The 19,790-nt window shown below is 39.6% G+C and overlaps 1 protein-coding gene across 1 annotated transcript; it reads right to left on the bottom strand.

The window, feature by feature from the left end:
* Nucleotides 1–17,968: 17,968 nt before the first annotated feature.
* Nucleotides 17,969–18,910, bottom strand: LOC100760332 (olfactory receptor 11A1). The gene has a single exon (XM_027395959.1). It carries the CDS (start codon nucleotides 18,908–18,910, stop codon nucleotides 17,969–17,971), a length of 942 nt encoding a protein of 313 aa, XP_027251760.1.
* Between the last annotated feature and the right edge of the window lie 880 nt (nucleotides 18,911–19,790).

The raw sequence follows: 19,790 nt of genomic DNA, 5'->3' as shown, positions 1-19,790 counted from the left end.
CCAGAAGAGGCCAAGGCTGAATGTCACTCTAGAAGTTGAACTTCATAATTTAGGTATGAGTCACCCAAGTGATACTGTTTATGAAGGCATGAAGAGCTCATGGGGAGCATCTGAGACTTGGCACTATGTGGCAGAAGGGGAGTCTCAAAAGTGAGGACAACAAAGTTCATGGATGGATGTTCCGCCTCAGTTATGAGGAAAGCCCCATAACTGAAGGAATCATGAATGAAGTTGAGAGTTGGCATAATGTTTTAAAAAAGGCTGAGGGTGGCATGGGAGGAACTGGAGGGAGAAGAGGGAAGGGAGGTGATGTAATTATATTTTAAATGTTTTGCATCACAAAATATAAAATTTTTTAAATAACACAAGGATAACAAATGCAGCTTTTTAGTGGCCTCCCCATGGTACTGGCATATCCAAAACTGCAAGGGTTTTCTGCTACAATTGGGCTGCAATTTCACTAGCCTCTCCTAGGCGCTCTTCACGGTGCCAACCCTAAATTCCTCTGCAAGACGCCTTCAATCCTGGGACTTCAACTGCTACTGAGGCTGCACCTTCATCAATGGTCTCCCTGGCTTCACACAGTGCCAAGCTTCAGCTCCTCTCCCTGACCCCTTCAGTCTTTCAAAGCCAGTACCACCTGGGTGACTCTTACTGCCCAAGTTTGGTTGCCAACAGGAGGTACAACCTTAGCCACTTCTGGAACACAGCTTCCGTATGCTACCTGAGGAACATTTCCCAGAAGACTTCACCTCAGTGAATCATAGCTGATTCTTCAGCCCCAGCTGACCAGCATCCATTATCCCAGCAAAGCAAAAACTTTCAGATTAGTGATTCTGGTATCTTCTTAATCCACAGCCAATTTTTCAGTCACAGATAACCAGACCACAGATTGTTAACTCAAATTGCTTAATAGAGTCTTTGCTTCCCTTTGAACTTTTGACACTTTGAAAGCCAGGCCTCCATTTCCGGCACTACTCTCAACATCCTTATCTCCCAAACTCCTGCAGAATAACTCACTGACTTCTCGACACTCAATCTCTTCTAGCCCAAATATCCAAAGTCCTTCCATAATCCTCTACAAAACATGACAAGGTCTGTCATGATAATACCCCAATATCCTGTTACCAACTTGTCATAGTTTGGGTTACTATTGCTGAAATGAAACACCATGACCAAAAAGCAACTTGAGGAGGAAAGAATATACTTTGCTCACAGTTCCTTATAACAGTTCATCAAAAGCAGTGAGGGCAGGAACTCATACAGGGCAGGAACATGGAGGCAGGAGATGATTCAGAGGCCATGGAGGGATGCTGCTTGCTCATAGGGCTTGCTCAGCCTGCTTTCTTATAGAACCCAGGACAACCAGCCCAAGGGTGTCACCACTCACGATGGGCTGGGCCTTCCTCCATCAATCAATAATTAAGACAATGCTGTATACACTTGTGTACAGTCCAATATTTTATTTGTTTATTTATTTTACAGTCCTACTGCGGTCTCCTCTTCTTCCTCTTCTTCCACTTCCTCCCCCCACACCCCTCTTCTAACACCCATCAGTAGGACTCTTCTTCATATTCACTCAGCAAGGGGCAGCCCTCCTGTGAGCATTAGCAAAGCATGGAAAATCAAGCTGCCATAAGACCAAGTACCTCCCCCTGTATTCATGCTGAACAAAGCAATCCAGCATGAAGAATATATTCTGAAGATTCAGTAAAAGCACCAGAGACAGCTCTATTCTCATTGCCAGGAGTGCCCCAAATAGACCAAGCTATACAATTGTCACATATATGCAGAGTGCCTAGGTCAGTTCCGTGGAGGATTCCTGGTTGTTGGTTCAGATTGTGAGTTCCCATGATCCAGGCTAGCTATTTCTGTGGGTTTTCTTTTGATGTCTCTGACCCCTCTGGCTCCTACAATCCATCCTCCCCATCCTTAGCAGGACTCCCCAGGTCAGCTCAATATTTTGCCATGGGTCTCTGAATCTGCCTCCATTAGTCACTGGATGAGGACTCTCTGATGACAACTTGGGTAGTCACCAATCCAATCACAGAGGATGGCCAGTTCAGGTTATGCTGCCTGGTGTCTCAGACTGTTCCTATAAACCCATGGAAGTTTCCCTTGCATCAGGCTTCTGTCCAACTCCTTAAAGCCCCATTTCCAGTCATCTTTCTCAGAACTCTCACCCTCTGCCCACTCTCCAACCTGATCCCTCACATTCCCATGCTCACCTGGCTCCTGTCCAACCAGGAGAGCTCTATTTCTCTTTCCCTGGGAGATGCATGCACCACTCTCTTGGGATCTCCTTGTTACCTAGCCTCTCTGGGTCTGTGGATTATAGGATAGTTATCCTTTGCTTAATGGTTAATATCCATTTATGAGTGAGTACATACCATGTTTGTCTTTCTGGATCTGGCTTACCTGATTCAGGATGTTTTTTCTAGTTCAAGAAATTTGCCTGAAAATTTCCTGATATCATTATTTTCAGGAGCTGAATAATACTCAGTTGTGCAGATGTATATTTTCTCCATCCATTCTCCAGTGAGGGACATCTAAGTTGTTTCCAGGTTCTGGCTATTATGAATAATGCTGCTATGAACAAATTTGAGCAAGTGTCCTTGTTGTATGATTGAACATACATTGGGTATATGCCCAAGAGTGGTATCACTGGGTCTTGAGGTAGATTGATTCCCAATTTTCTTATTAACCACCATATTGATTTCTAAAGTCCCTGTACAAGTTTTCACTCCCACCAGCAAAGGAGTAATGTTCCTCTTGCTCCACATCCTCTCCAACATAATCTTTCATTTGTGGTTTTGATCTTAAGCATTCTGACAGGTGTAAGATGGTGTCTCAGAGTCATTTTGATTGGCATTCCCTGGTGGTTAAGGATAATGAACATTTCTTTAAGTGTTTCTCTGCCATTTGAGAATATTCTGTTTAGGTCTATAACCCATTTTTAAATGGGATTATTTGTTTTTATGGTTAGTCTCTCAAATTCTTTATAAATTATAGAGATCAGCCCTCTGTCAGAAGTGGGGTTGGTAAAGATCTTTTCCCATTCTGTAGGCTGCCATTTTGACCTATTGACAGTTTCCTTTAACTTACAGAAGCTTTTCATTTTCAAGAGGCCCCACTTATTAATTGGCAATCTTATTGTCTGTGCTACTGGTGTTCCATTCAGGAATTTTTCTCCTGTGCCAATGAATTCAAGGCTATTCCCCACTTTCTATTCAATCAGATTTAGTGTAACTGGATTTATGTTGAGGTCTTTGATCCACTTGGACTTGAGTTTTGTGCAGGGTGAGTGTATAGCCCAATCTTATAGCGGTATTTTCTCAATTGGGTTACCCTCCTCTAAGATCACGTTATCATGCCAAGTTGACAAAACTATCCAGTACAGTCATTTAGCATTCTTGAGCCTTGGTGACTTTTTATGCAGCATGAGAATTATTTCTGCTTCTGAGCCAAATGACAAGTGTAGAAAATTTTTATAAAATTCTAAGTATGTCTGGGTGTGGTAGCACACTGCTTTAAAACCAGCATTCAGGAGGCAGAAGCAGGTGGATCTCTGTGAGTTTTGAAGCCATTCTGGTCTACATAGTGAGTTCCAGGACAGAGGAACCCTGTATCTAAAATCAAAAAAGAAGAAATATATAAGCATGATATGATGTTAGTTATTATTCTCAATATAGCTCTTAGACACCACCTAGTTATTTTGAAATCAGAGCCTAAGACCTAAAACAGGTGATAGACTGGCCCTAGATCTCAGCTATGTAGAAAACAAGCATACATCATAATCCTATAGTCAGTCATGTCCCTTAGGAAGAAAGGCAGAACCCAGAATGTACAAGAAGTGGTCCCTTTCTCCCACAGACTGTTTTTGAGAGACACTTGATAATGTGTCTCTCTCTTAAGCTTCCATCTTCTTTGAGCTCAACTACATGAGAATAGTAAAGAGCTGCCAATCCTGAAAATAATATAGGCCAGACTACCATGATGTCTTGCATAAACTCAGAAAAAAAAAGAGTGATGAACTCTCAAACAGACAAATAATCCCTGTGATGGAGGCCATGGCTATGGTATGTTCTTCCTGCCCCACCCCAGTGCAACCTTGACTATTCATATAAACCCCAGTTTATCCATCACCAAAGGACTACACAGCACTGGAAGTGAAATCAAGGACTTGCAGAGCATCAGACAGCATCATGTCTGTTGTCATGAGAAAGGATATGTCTATGGATAGTAATAGGCTTCCTTTGTAGTTTGCTTCATGACAGGCCATAAAGTCTTTTGCCAAGTATTACTCCCATTTTGAAAAAAAAAAAAAGTTAATGTAGACATTCTAGAAGCTTACAGGTTTACAGTCTTGATTACACATGCCTTAGCTATTATGAAGCATGCTACAATAAACACATGTGAGCAAGTGTCTTTTTGGCGTAAAGACTTTATTACCTTTAAATATATACCAGAAATGAGATGATTTGATCAAATATATAGTAGTTCTGTTTTCAGTTCTTTAAAGAACTTCCACATTGTATGTTTTACATAGTGGCTGTGCTCATTTACATTTTTCATGAACAGTTGATGAGTTTCCCTTTGCCTACATCCTCTTAAGAATTTATTTTTGTTTTTGTTTTTTCTAAATTTAGTCATTCTGGCTACATTAAAATGATACCAAACCATGATTTTAATTTTCATTTCCTTGATTTGTGATGTTGAACACTCTTTTGTATACATTTCTGTCTGTATGTCTTCTGATTACAAATAGCTTTTTAGCATATTGTCAACTTTTCAGACATTTTAAGGTTTTTTTTTGTTTGGTTTGTTTTCCTTTGGATTTTTTTTCCATTTTGAATTTTTTTTATTTTATTTTAAATTCCAACCACAGTTCCCCCTCCCACCTCTTCTCCCACCCCCCATTTACTCCTCTTAGCTCCCCTCAACTCCCCCCAGTCAACTCCCAGTCCACTCCTGCTCACAGGTAAGGGTTCCCGTGAGGAGTTAACATAGTCTGGCTGTTTAGGTAGAGGCAGGGCCCAGTCTCTCTCCCATGCATTAAGACTGAACATGGCATCCTAACATCAGGAATGGCTTCCATCAAGCTAGCTCATCTACCAGGTTTGGATTGTGGTCCTACTGCCAGGTGCCTCTGTGCTATTCCCAGCTTCACAACTGTCTCCCACATATGGAGTGCCTAGTTCAGTCCCCTGGACTCTCCACAATTGTGGGTCTAAAGTTCTGTCTATGTAGATTTCTCCTTCATGATCTTGACCTTCCTTGCTCATATGTTCGCTCTTCCTTCTCTGGATTCCCAGAGTTCAGCCTGGTTCTTGGTTGTGGATCTCTGAATCTGGTTCTATCAATTCCTAGATGAGGGCTCTATAATGATAGTTGGGGTATTCATCAATATGATTACAGGGGTAGGCCAATCCAGGCATCCTCTCTGCTATTGTTAGGAGTCTTAGTTGGGGTCATTCTTGTGGATTCTTGGGAGTTACCCTAGAAACAGGTTTCTGCCTAAGCCCATAGTGGCTCACTCTATTATCTTTTTTATTGCTCTTCCACTGCATCCCTCCCTGACTAGAACATCTCATTCCCTCCTGTTCTTATCTGCCTTCCCTTTATTCCCCTCCCCCAAGTTGGCCCTGTAGATATCATCCAATTTCTCTTCCCAGGTGATCCATGTGTCCCTCTTAGTCCTCCTTGTTACTTCTCTGAAGTCTGATTATCCTTTTCTTTATTCCTAATATCCACTTATGAGTAAATACATACATGTTTTGTCTTTCTTGTCATAACCCATCTTTGTGGGACTTCAGTCAGATCCAGCTGACTTGACTGGTTAGTACCTGAGAGGGGGAGTTGAATTGAGAAGACACTAAGAATAAGACAGAGGCACAGGAAAAAGTCAGAAGGGCAATCCAGTGAATACTGAATGTTCCAGGTTTATTCTTGAACATTCTTAAGTACTCCAACCAAAAGGGTAACATGGCAGAAGACTTCTTTATCATGTATAAGGAACAAACAGACTTTCTTCCCTTAATTCTCTAAACATCTGGTAATCACACCTTAAACTCAGTTTCTTGTTATCCAGCCTTTAGGGTCAAGAGTAACTACACCTCAGACAAAGTCTGTTATTATTTAGATAAGACAACTACTACCAAGACCAGACATCCTACAGTAGCCGTGCCTTAGACCTTTAGGTCTTATGACTTTAACCTCAGAAGACTAAGGACAGTTTTGAACTCTCTGACCTTAAGTCAAGATGAAGTCTAGCCATCTTTATGGGACCTGACACTTTCTGAGACTGGGTTACCTCGCTCAGGATTTTTTTTTTTTTTAGTTCCATCCATTTGCCTGAAAATTTTATGAGGTCATCATTTTTTTTACAGCTGAGTTGTAGTCCATTGTGTAAATGCACCACATTTTCTTTATCCATTCTTCAGTTAAGGGGTATCTAGGTTGTTTCCAGGTTCTGGGTATTACAAATAATGCTGCTATGAACATTGTTGAGCAAATGTCCTTGTGGTATGAATGAACTTCCTTTGGGTAAATGCCCAAGAGTGGTGTCACTGGGTCTTGGGGTAGATTGATTCCCAATTTTCTTAGAAACTACCATACTGATTTCCAAAATGATTGTACAAGTTTGTACTCCCACCAGCAGTGGAAGAGTGTTTCCCCTTACACCACATCCTCTTGTGTAATTTGCCCTCAGTAATTTTGATCTTAGCCATTTTGTCAGGTGTAAGATGGTATCTCAGAGCCACTTTGATTTGTGCTTCCCTAATGATTAAGGACATTGAGTACTTCCTATAATGTCTTTTGGCCTTCTGGGATTCTTCTGGTGAGAATTCTGTTTAGCTCTGTACCCCATTTTTCAATTGGGTTATTTTGTATTTTGATGTCTAGTTCTTTGAGTTCTTTACAAATTTTGGAGATCAGCCCTCTGTCAGATGTGGGATTGGTGAAGATCCTTTTCCATTCTGTAGGCTGACATTTTCTCTTATTGACAGTGTCCTTTGCCTTACAGAAGCTTTTCAGTTTCATGAGGTCCCAATTTCCCCAGCACCACTTATTGAAGAGGTTTTCTTTCTCCAATCAATTAAAATGCCTATCAGCAGATTAATTTATTTTTAAATGGTATACTTATAAATGTAATGAAATTCTGTTATTTGTAGTAACACACATGGGATTAGAGGCAAATATGGTAAGTGAAATGAATTAGGAATGGAAAGATAAGTACTCATTGCTATTACTCATATGCAGAAGCTAAAAATGCTGCTATCATAGAGGACTGTGGAGTAGGGATAATTACAGTCCAGGAAGAAAGGGAAGATATATTAGTGCCTTTTCTGTTACTGGGACTTATTTTGACTGTGGTTCCAGAAGGATGATGTCCATCATGGGTGGAAAGCCCAGGAGCATGGCATCAGAAACAGGAAGCTTATATGTTCAAACACAGCTACAGAGCAGAAAGAGCAAACTGGAAGTAGTGGGAGGATTTTAGGATCAAATCTTACCCCAGTGACATTCTTCCTCCAGCAAGTCTGCACTACGTAAACATGCACTCCCCAAACACTTACCAACCTGGGACCAAGTGTTTAAATGCCCAAGATTCGCTTTCAAAGCACCACAGAGGGAATATACAGTTGTATAGTGAGTCCCAAAATACAGTTTTAAATAAGAAAAAAGTTATAGAATGCCATATAATGATGGGATGACTTTAATTTATAACAGCATATATAATTTATAAATAACCAGAATACAGGAGTTTGTAGGCTTTCAACACAGTTCCATAATAGATATTTAAGGATATGGAAGATAGGCAAAGTCGTTACTCTGATTTGATCATTATCCATTGTACATAAGTCAATTATGACATTCTGCCCATAAATACAAATAATTATTGTGTATTAATTGAAAGCAACTATTTTAAAATTACATAATGGGTGGCTGTGATTTACTTAATCTATAGAAGCTTGTAATCTGAACTGTGGATCTCTCTAAACACTTTCTTGTTCTCCTCTTATCCAGTTCAAATCACTTGTCCTCAAGCTTACTGGGTTTAAATTAAGCCAAATATATTTCCTGGGTTTTTATCTATTTTATAGCAAAGAAATAAGAGAGGATATAAAAAAGGAAAGTTCCAGCAAATATAAACCTGTGTGTGTGTGTGTGTGTGTGTGTGTGTGTGTGTGTGTGTGTGTGTATCTTTATGGGAGCAGATTATTTATTCAAATGAAGTTTTAAATGGATCAATAATAAGATAAAGAAAAAGCAGAACTTCTCAGAGAGGAAACAAGTGGGGCTCATGGAGTAATTATCCTCCTTCCTGTTTTTTGTTGGCTTAGGCATGCTTCCCCAACTCTAAAGCTAGAAATACAGTGATCTAGGTCAGTGGTTCCCAGCCTTTCTAGTGCTGTGATCCTTTAATACAGTTTCTCATGTTGTAGTGATTCCACAAGCATAAAATTATCTTCATTGCTACTTCATAACTGTAATTTTGCTACTGTTATGGATCGTAATGCAAATATTTCTGGAGATAGAGGTTTGCCAAGGGGGCTATGACACATAGGCTGAGAACCACTGATCTAAGCAGTCATATTTCTTTGTTCTTTGTGCAAATTTTCAGGATATATTTCCAGTTGTGGGGCCAGGAATGTGGTATCTCTGATCCTATGGACTCCACAAACTTGGAAGTAGTTCCACACTTTGTGTTTCATTTTACTGTTTTAATAGAAATAGGAAGCCAAGTCTAAACAAATTAGCTTTCCTTCACTATATGAGAAGTCAAGAGCTGTGGTTTCCTACAGAATAAATACTAAGGAAGTATTTCCCCAAGATGACAGTGGTTTACTGACCACAAAAATCTTGAGGCTTTGTGAACTGATTCGAGGCTGGGACCTTGTAGGAGGAGCACTGTAGGCTAGTAGGTAATATCTGACTGACTAAACTATCTCCCCACTAACTATAACAAATCTGGTCCAAGAGGCAGCTGTAGCACAAGGGGAAGTTGCTTATGTGCTGTTGGTTAAGAAAAAGGTGCTGAGTTGGTAATGTGGCTTTTTGGGATAAAGACTTGGACTCAGAAATGCTGAATCCAAGTTTTTTCTCTACACTTACGTGAGAAGTCTTACCTGATCCTCCACATCTATGAAAAACATAGAGATTAACCATATATTTTTCCTAGATCTTAACAACTCTGAAGAGTTATCACTTTATAATACCAAAGGTGAATGCCTACCAAATAATGTTTTTTTCTAGAGTTTGTGTGGAAGTAGAACCTGGAAGAATTACTAAAGTTCTTCATCTATCAGACTCTGTTTGTGTCTTAGTTACTTTTCTAATACTGTAATAAAATGGCATGACTAAGGCAACTTACAAAAGAAAGTGTTTCATGTTACAAGCACTCTTTTCTTCCAGCCTGGTTCAGTAGCCACCTTGTCCCAAATGAATACATAGACGTTGTATTAATTATAATGCTGTTGGTCAATGACTAGGCCTCCTTATTGGCTAGCTCTGTCTTAATTATTAACCCATTATTATTAATCTAAGTATTTCTATGTGGTCTTATCTTACGGGTCAAGGCCTCACTGGTGTTCTCTCTTCCCAGGAACCACATGGCGACTGCTCTCTGACTACACTTCCCAGAATCCTCCTTGTCTCCTATTCCCACCTATCATTCTGCCTCATTGACCGAACAGTGCTTTATTCATTGACCAATAAGAGAAACATTTACAGAATGACATCTCCCATCAGTTTCATTTGGGGGGTTGTGGCTTCAGAGGATTAGAATCCACTATCAAGGCATCTCCTTTCTCGCCCTCCTCTATTCCTCCCCTGTCTCAGTCCTCTTGTTCTCCTACACCCTCCCCTTCTTCCCTTCACATCTCTTTCCCCAACCCACCCCACTAAGGTGCTCCCACTTTGCACACTTTTCTTGTCCCTCTCCCCTTCTTTGAGGCACTATGCAATCTGCTGTTGGAGTACTCCTTGTTTCTTAGCTCCTCTGGCAGTGTGGACTGTAGACTGGCAATCCTTTGCTCTATGTCTAAACATCATATATGAGTGAGTACATACCATGTTTATCTTTTTTGTGACTGGGTTACCTAAGTCAGGATGATTTCTTCTAGTTCCATCCATTTGCCTGCAAATTTCAAGATGCCATTGTTTTTTTTTTTCCTGCTGAGTAATATGCCATTGAGTATACGCCAATGTACCACATTTTCTGTATCCATTCTTCAGTTGAGGGGCATCTAGGTTGCTTCCAGATTCTGGCTTTTACAAATAATGCTGCTATGAGCATAGTTGAACAGATGTACTTATTGTATGAATGTGCATTCTTTGGGTATATGCCCAAGAGAGGAATTGATGGATCTTGAGGTAGACTGATTCCCATTTTCCTGATGAACCCCCATACTGGTTTCCAAAGTGGTTGTACAAATTTGCACTCCCACCAGTGACGGAGGAGTGTTCTTCTTTCTCCACATCCTCTCCAGCATAGACTGTCATTGGTATTGATTTTAGCCATTCTGATGGGAGTAAGATGGTATCTCAGAGTGGTTTTGAGTTGCATTTCCCTGATGGCTAAGGATATTGAGCACTTTCTAAAGTGTTTTTCAGCCATTGTAGATTCCTCTGCTGAGAATTCTCTATTTAGTTCTGCACCCCACTTTTTAATTGCATTGTTTGTTGTTTTGGTGGCCAGCTTATTGAGTTCATTGTATCTTTTGGTGATCAGCCCTCTGTCAGATGTGGGGTTGGTGAATATATTTTCCCAGTCTGTGGACTGCCGTTTTGTCTTGCTGACTGTGTCCTTTGCCTTACAGAAGCTTCTCAGTTTCAGGAGGTCACATTTGTTAATTGTCGATCTCAATGTTTGTGCTACAGGTGTTATGTTCAGAAAGCGGTCTCCTGTACCAACTCATTCGAGGGTAGCACTTACCTTCTCTCCTAGGAGGTTCAGTGTGGCTGAATTTATGTTGAATGTTTTGATCCACTTGGACTTAAGTACTGTGCATGGTGATAGATATGGATCTACCTGCAATCTTCTAGAAGTCCGAATCCAGTTATGGCAACACCATTAATTGAAGATGCTTTCTTTTTTCCATTGTATAACTTTAGCTTCTTTTTCAAAAATCAGGTGTTCATTAGTATGCGGGTTAATATCAGGGTTTTCAATTCAATTCCATTGGTCAACCTGTCTATTTTTGTGCCAATACCAAGAATCCATGAAAATCATAGTAGAGAGAATGGCAGGAAACAGGCAGACATGATGCTGGTACAGTAGCTGAGAATGGTGTGGGATTTTGGAACCTTGAATCCCATCCCAAGTGACACACCTCCTTCAACAAGGCTATACCTCCTAATACTTCCCAAACAATTCCACAGTTGGCAACCAAGCATTCAAATTTTTAAACCTATAGGGCCATTCTCATTCAAACTGCCACAACTTGTGAGCCAGCCAATATGCTGCCCATGTCTTCATTCAGGATAGATATGGTGTTTCTTTCTCCACAAGTAAGAAAAGCTAAGACTTATGCTCATGAGTTTAGTAACTTACCCAAGACCACAGTGCCAAACAGTGGCAGAGTTTGAATTAATAACTTACCCATGATGAAAAAAAATCAGTCTCCTATCTAGCCATCTATCACACCCTAAATAGATTAATGATATCTTTTAAAGTTGAACCACATGCAGATAATTGGAAGATGACAACTTTTATTTCTACTTGAGACACATTATAATATCAACAATATTCTCCTAAATTTTGGTGATATTCAAGAAGGTAATTTTGTCTGCAAATAGCAAAGTGTACATCTGTTTTTATGTGGTATAAGTGTGCCATTACCCAACTCAGATCTTGACTAACCTCTATGAATGGTGACCATAATCTCTTAGCTCAACTGGTAAAGTAGGGAAAAGACAAAACCAGATATTCTTATTCCCAGAACCAGTGATGTATAATTTTCCAGAAATGACAGGGAGACAAACAATATCTGAGCATGAAATGCTGCCATCAGCTCTTCTACTCTGAAGCTGACTCGGCGGAACTAAAATTTTTGAGATAAGCTGTTTTGAATTAAGACCAAGCACAGATCCAGCACAACTTATGTTGTAACTACTAAAAGCATGCACATCAGGAAGGGTGAGTCTCACTGAAGGCCTAGCATCAGGAAATGGCATCAATTAATACAATATCTTAACTTTTTTTTGAATGAGAAAGAAATGTTTATAATATGTTTGATATACAAGACAGTTGGGTAACATATGCATGGCACTTTTAAAAGGGAGGAAAAAAACAGGTTATAAAAGCTTTCTGAAAAATCAAATAGAACCATAACACAATAGAAAAAGTGAAATAGTGAAATTAGTTTTTTTTTTTTTTTTTTTTCGAGACAGGGTTTCTCTGTGGCTTTGGAGGCTGTCCTGGAACTAGCTCTTGTAGACAAGGCTGGTCTTGAACTCACAGAGATCCGCCTGCCTCTGCCTCCCAAGTGCTGGGATTAAAGGTGTGTGCCACCACCACCCGGCTGAAATTAAGTATTAAAACAAGAAAATTCTGTAAGGAAAAATTTCCCCAAATCCTTCAAATTGAGATTTAAAAGCATTAAAATTTCTATTCTTGTATTAGAGAATAGAAAGCCAAAACACTGCCCTTTTATGACATGGACTTTAATATAACAAGCAAAAATATTATTTGGAGAACTTGAGTCAAGAATAACACATATGGACATAGTCTACTTCTGAATAATTACCAAAATATGTGTAAACTGTGTTAGTATTTAGGCATCTGTACTGGTGTGTCCTTGGGGTCCTGACAGGATACGTTCTCAGCTGCAGCCACTAAGAGCACCTCCTGTCTACATTCACTATGTTCACTTTTAAAAGGTGAGCCTTACCCACCTCCTCTCTCTCTCTCTCTCTCTCTCTCTCTCTCTCTCTCTCTCTCTCTCTCTCTCTCTCTCTCTCTCTCTCTCTCCCCCCACCACTCTGTCCCCAGGGACTGGTCTCTGCCCCTTCTCTCTCCTCTTCAAATAAGCCTCCTATGTGAACCTTGTTGCACAGCATTGGTTCCCTGGCAAGGAAAGGCTTTCTTGGCATTTCCTCCTGCCTGCCAGTAGTTTGAGGCACACCGGGACCCTGGAACCCTGTCCACATACAACAGCAACAAAAGCTGGGCATGGTGCTGCACATCTTTAATTCCACTTGGGAGACAGAGGCAGGTAGATCTCTGCATTCAAGTTTACCCTAGTCTATAGTGAGTTCTAAGACAGCCAGTACTACACAGAGAAACCATGTCTGGAAAAAAAATCTATAAGTATATCTTCCAATGCATGCCAAGTCTTAGCTGCTATCCATGACTTCTTCATGCTTTCAAAACCAGTATCACATGGGTGACTCTCATACTTCGAAGTTTGGCTGCCAGTATGAGGTACAACCTTGGCTAGTTCTTGAACTCAGCTTCTGTGTGATGACCTTGAGGAACCACTTCCTAGAATTAATCTCAATGATGTTGGCTACTTCTTAATTACTGCTTGTGGTGTTTTGAAAGAAAATGGCCTCCAAAGGGAGTGACACTAACAAGAGGTGTGACTTCATTAGAGCAGGCATGGCCTTGTTGGGGGGAAGTGTGTCTCTGTGGAGGCAGGCTTTGAGGTCTAATATATAGACAAGCCATGACCAGTGAGACAGGCCATTTCCTGTTGCCTATGAGATAAGATGTAGAACACTTGGCTACTTCTCCAGTACTATGGCTGCCTACACATCACCATGTTGCACCATGATGATAATGGACTAAACCTCTGAAAATGTAAACTACCCCAAATAAATATTTTCTGGTGTAAGAGTTGCAGTGATCATGGTGTCTCTTCACAGCAATAGAAATCCTAACTAAGACACTGCTTATTTCTCAGCTGTAGCTAACAGTACCTATTGTTCCAGTAAGACAAAGGTTTTACTTTAGTGATTTTGGTCTCTTGTTAATCACAGATGCATCTTCACTTCCAGTTGACTGCCACAGATTCTTCACACAAATATCTTGGAAGAGTCTTTGCAAGCCAAATCTCCATCATCTTCACTGATTTCAACATTCTTATCTCCAGATCTCTGACAGAACAGCCCATGGAGCTGCCACCACTTAATGGTTCTTCAAGCTCAAAGTTAAAGTCCTTCTACAATTCTCCCTAAAAAACATGGGCAGGTCCATCACAGCTAAACCCCACTCCTGGTACCAATTTGTCTTAATATTTTGATTACTATTGCTGTGATGAAACACCATGACCAAAAGCAAATTCAATAGGAGTTTATTTGACTTATACTTCCATATCTCTATTCATCATCAAAGGAAGTCAGGGTAGAAACTCAAACAACAAAGATATGTGAAAAGAAGTACAATAGACTACTCAAAAATTGATTCATAGCCATAATAAATTTACACATTAAAATGAGCAAAAATCAACCAGGGAGATCTCCAGAGACCTACAAGGATGACACGATCTGACAATCCAGGCAATGGTGGAGAGGATAACTTTTGATTGGGTTTACTGCTACAGTGACAGAGAAGAGACTATTCTGGGTCTACAGATTCCAACTCGGTCATCATTTATTAATGGGTAATATCTACTTATAAACAAATATATTCAATATTTATCATTCTGTGCCTGGGTGACTGGAAATATTGCTGCAGTTCTTTGATGGACTTCATTTCTGCAAATCTTCCTTTTACTACTTCTAAGTCCTAGAAGTGTATAATTAATTGCAAAATTTTAATTTTCTTACTATGGTACCCATAAATGCTTTCAAGAAATCTTAAATATAAACAGTGATATAATAATATGTGATATAATTGCTCAACTACAAAAAATATTATCACAGAATGGACTTGCTATGTATGTTCCAAATGATATTAGTTTCTACAAATAATACTGTAAATGTTTTTAACACTGTTCACTTTAATGAGAGGTCATCCTAAAAAAATCTGGGTTTTCAGTCATAATCTTGAGACCTGCCTAAAGGAAATATATATATATATATATATATATATATATATAATTGACCCTAATTCCACAAATTTGTCTTTAATCTCCAAGTTTTAATTTTTATTGGAAATATATTATTTTCTCATACAATGTAACCTGATTATAGTTTCCCCTCCCCCTATTCCTCCAAGTTCCTCACACTTCCCCTTCTCTCCCCTCTGGAGCCACTCACTTTTTGTCTCTCAATAGAAAAGAACAGGCTTCCAAGAGATAACATCCAAACATGAGAAAATAAAATAAAATGAAGCAAAATACTATCATATCCAAATTAGAAACAGCAATACAACAGGCATAAAAGAGGCCCAAGGGCAGGCATAAGAGTCAGAGACTCATTCTCACAGTCAGGAGTCCAGTAACATTGTTATAAGTTAATAGCTATAACATATACACAGAGGACCAGGTGTAGAAACATGTATACCTTATGCTTGCTGCTTCAGTCCCTGTGAGCTCATATGCACCTTCTTTAGTTAGTTCAGAGGCCCTGTGTTATCCTGCTGTCCTCCATTTCCTCTCACTCTTACAATCTTTCTGCCTCCCTTTTCACAGGATTATTGAACTCTGAGGGAAGGGATTTGATGGAGACCTGCCATTTAGATTCTGTCTCCAGGTAATGTCTGGCTGTCGGTCTCCATCCTTTCCCATCTGCTCTCAGAGGAAGTCTCTCTGATGATGACTGGATACAGCACTGGTCTATGAGTACATTAGGAATTATTTTTTGTTAATATACTTTTAGACTAGCAATGTTCGGTTTTACCCTATGTCTCTGGGATATCTAGTCTCTGATTCTTAGTTACCCAAGAAGTGCCAGGTATGGTTTCCTTCCAGTGGAGTGAATCATAACTCAAATCAGACATTGGTCAGTTGTTCCCACATGTTCTGTGCCACCATTGCCCTAGTATATTTTGTGGGCAGGACAGATTGTAGGTCAGAGGTTTTATGGCTGGGTTGGTGTCTTGATTTCTCTTTTGGTAACCCTCAGAGTAACTTCCCACACCAAAGAGACCAGAATGTAGGGGTGAAGGCTCTATTTAAGCACCAGCTTAACTTCTCCAAGTTCAATGAGTTGTGTGGGTTGTTCTCCTTGTCAATGGGACCCCAGGTGTCAGTTTGCAGAGAACCACCTTTTGTCTTTTCAACAGTCTGAGTTGTTTCAGGATTTTCATGTGACTGCCTTGGTCAACAACTCAACTGAGTACAAGCAAGTTCAGCAGTCACTTTCCTGTGGGCCCTCCATATCTAATTTATACAGCAACAGTCAAATAGTTCAGGCAAGAGCTGTTTCTTGCCCAAATGGCTAGTCTCAACATATAGAAATCAAACTCCATTATGAGTTTCTTCGATGCCCATCCTCCTTTCTGATGTAATTGGTATACCAGGAGCAGTGTCTCAATGTCATGAAAAAACCCTAAACCATTTAAATGCCATTTTCTGTAGGTCTTTTCCCCAGGCCTATATCCCACACAACTTGTACACACCTGTAGCCATGCCCAAATGGGCATGGTCAGTGCCCCCAGGTACCTAGTAAGATCTCTCCCTACACTTCTGGGTCTGGGTTGCCTCACTCAGGATGATTTTTTTCTAGTACCATCCATCTGCCTGCAAATTTCAGGATGTCATTTTTTTAAAGCTGAGTAATACTCTATTGTATAAATGTATTGCATTTTCTTTATCTGAATTATAAGATAATTTTATAGACGAAATATATTTCAGAGAAAGACACAAAAGCTCTGCACTTCTGATATGCAAATAACATCTTAGATTTATTTTATGGAGTTTTTATGTTCACAGCAAAACAGAAAGTATAGCAAGTTCTCACATGTCTTCTGATCCTACACACCCAACCTTCTCAATATCTAACTCAATATCAATATATAATAATGGGGTTCAATTGTCATACCAATGAAACACCATCATCATCCAATGACCAATTGTGGCTCACTGTAGCTATTGCACATTCTTTGAATTTCAACAAGTATGTAATGACACATTCCCACCCTACAGAATAACATAGTAAATTCACTCTCTCTTAATTGTTTTATAGTCTGTTTATCTATACTGTGTCCCTCCTAATGCTTGACAACTAATTCTCCTTTTACTGTCTCTATGGTTTTGTCTTTTCAAGAATATTGTATAGTTGCAAACAGAGGATGTATCTTTTTCGGTTGCATTAGTGGTATTCCTTTAGGCTTTCTCTATGTCTTATCATTGTTCAGTGATTCAACTCCTTTTTACAGAACTAAATAGCATTCCATTTTCTGGACGTATCCATTCATGTACAGAAGGACATCTTGGTTGCTTCCATTTTTGGCAACTATAAGTAATTGAGCTATGAAAAACTCTGTGTACATTTTTCTTTTATGGAAATAAGTTTTCATTGAATTTGAACAAACAGTGTAATTGCTCAATAACATTAAAAAGGCATGTTCAGTTTTCTAAGAAACTGCAAGACTATCTTTCAAAGTGGCTAAGAACGTTGCATGTCTACCAGCAACAGGAGGTTTCTCTATCTGGTGCTGTCAGTGTTGTAGGTTTTGACCATTTTGAATCATCAGTACAATTTTGCATTTATATTCATGGTGTTATGTTAAGTATTTAGCTAATCATTTTCTTATTATTAAACTGTGAGTTTGATGAGAGCAAAGAATGCCTCTGTGATTTTTTACATCCGTTTTGATCATCCATTTTGTCTAGCTAATTACCTTGAGCATAATAGACTTTCAATGAATATTTGAATAAATTAGTCAAAAATCTTATCACTTCATCTTAATTATTGGCTTTTATTTTTACAAGAATCCATGACCCTTGGAGATGATAGGACAGAATCTGACCTACTTAGACCATGGCATGGGATACTAGTTCACCTGAAGGTGTCAGAACTCAGCAACATCTACATCCATTCTCAGAGGCAGCTGTCATAGTACTTTTCTTTTTCATACTGGCTTCTTACTCAAGCATTTCTTCAAGGCTTCATGGATGTCTCTATTTCTCAGGCTATAGATAATGGGATTGAACATGGGTGTCAGGATAGTATAGAGCAGAGAGAACCCTTTACGCAAGTATTGGGAAGAGTTGGCAGAGGGCACAAGATACATGGCAATCAGTGTTCCATAAAATACTGTGACAACAGTGAGATGGGAAGAACAGGTGGAGAAAGCTTTTCTCCTACCTGTGCCAGATGAGATTCTTAGGATGGCAATAAGGATGCATGAGTAGGAAACTGTAATGAGGAAAAATGGGACCAGAGTGACTGTGGAAGAGGTGGCAAATGCAATGGTCTCAGTCAGTGAAGTATCCATGCAGGAGAGATGGATCAGAGGGTTAAAATCACAAAAGAAGTGGTCAATTTCATTAGGGCCACAAAAAGTTTGTCTACAAAGCAGGACCATTGTGATGGCTGTGAGGAGGAAGCAGCAGAACCAAGATCCAGTAGCCAACCTTAAACAGACAGAGCCAGTCATCAGGATGGGATATCGGAGAGGCTGGCAGATGGCAAGGTAGCGGTCATAGGACATTACAGCAAGCAAGAGGCACTCTGTTGCAGCAAGGGATCCAAAGAAATAGAATTGTGTGAAGCAGCCAACCACTGAGATAGTCTTCTGGTTAGCTATGATAATCAGCAACATCTTGGGGACAATGTTGGAGGTATAGCAGACCTCCAGAAAGGACAGGTTCACTAGGAAAAAGTACATGGGAGTGTGGAGAGCATGGTTGCACAGAACTAGGATGACAATGAGGATGTTTCCAAAAACAGTTAGGATGTAGAAGATGAAAAACATTATGAAGAGGGAAATATTTAGCTGTAGAATGGAAGAGAATCCTTGAAGAACAAATTCCACTATCATCGTTTGGTTTTCCCAGGATAAGGTCATCATACTTTGTCTTCTGTGAAGGAGAATATATAATGATAAACCATAAAAGTATAGCTGGTTATAGTTTATGCAAAAACATGAACAGAATGGTTTTTTATTCTGCATTCTTTCAACTCTCTGCTCTGTGGTGCCTGAATGGGAGAGAATGAATTGAAGAAGAGAGTTGGGAATCTTTAACTCAGGTGAAAGAAAATAATTTAAAATAAGAACTGTGGTTTCATTTTTCCCTTTCCACCGACTTGGTTTCTTCACTTCATCAAGAACAGAAACCTATGAAAGAGAAGAATATAAAGCTAGAGGGAGAGCCATTTATTGCATACCCTTCCTGGGTGTATTCTGGTAATCTGGTGAGTTATAGACAGGAAGGAATATCTAAAATAAAGTACAACAGAGAAAACTAGGAGGATGTTTGTGAAATTACAGAGAGCATGGAGAACCAAGGATACAAAACAAAGAGCCCCTCCTACTTCAAACAGTAGCAGTATTTGTCATTTAAGAAATTTGAGGAACTGTCTCTTGTCACATCATTTTTCCTCTCCTTTCATCTTCTCACTAAGTTGTGGGGGTGTGAGGTTATTTCTAATTTGTTTCATTTTAAAGAGGCCGTATGAGTAGGGGATTTGAGAGTCTCAGACTCTGAGGTCAGAGGCTATGATGTCATAACTCAGGCATGTGAGTGCATTTTCTCACAATTTTAAACAGACACAATGAATACAACTTAAAAGATCTTACATAAGCCTTCAATAAGCAATACCCATTCAGGCACCACAGAACAGAAAAAGAAAAAGAAAAAGAAAAAGAAAAAGAAAAAAAAGAAACATTCTGTTCATATTATATCCAGAACCAGGCAGTGCAACCAACCACGAGTGTAATATATATAATT

This window comes from Cricetulus griseus (genome assembly GCF_003668045.3).
Source record: "Cricetulus griseus strain 17A/GY chromosome 1 unlocalized genomic scaffold, alternate assembly CriGri-PICRH-1.0 chr1_0, whole genome shotgun sequence".
In the NCBI taxonomy this organism is placed as follows: domain Eukaryota; kingdom Metazoa; phylum Chordata; class Mammalia; order Rodentia; family Cricetidae; genus Cricetulus; species Cricetulus griseus.
Note: the sequence above shows the minus strand (reverse complement) of the source record. Positions and strands in the feature narration are given on the sequence as shown.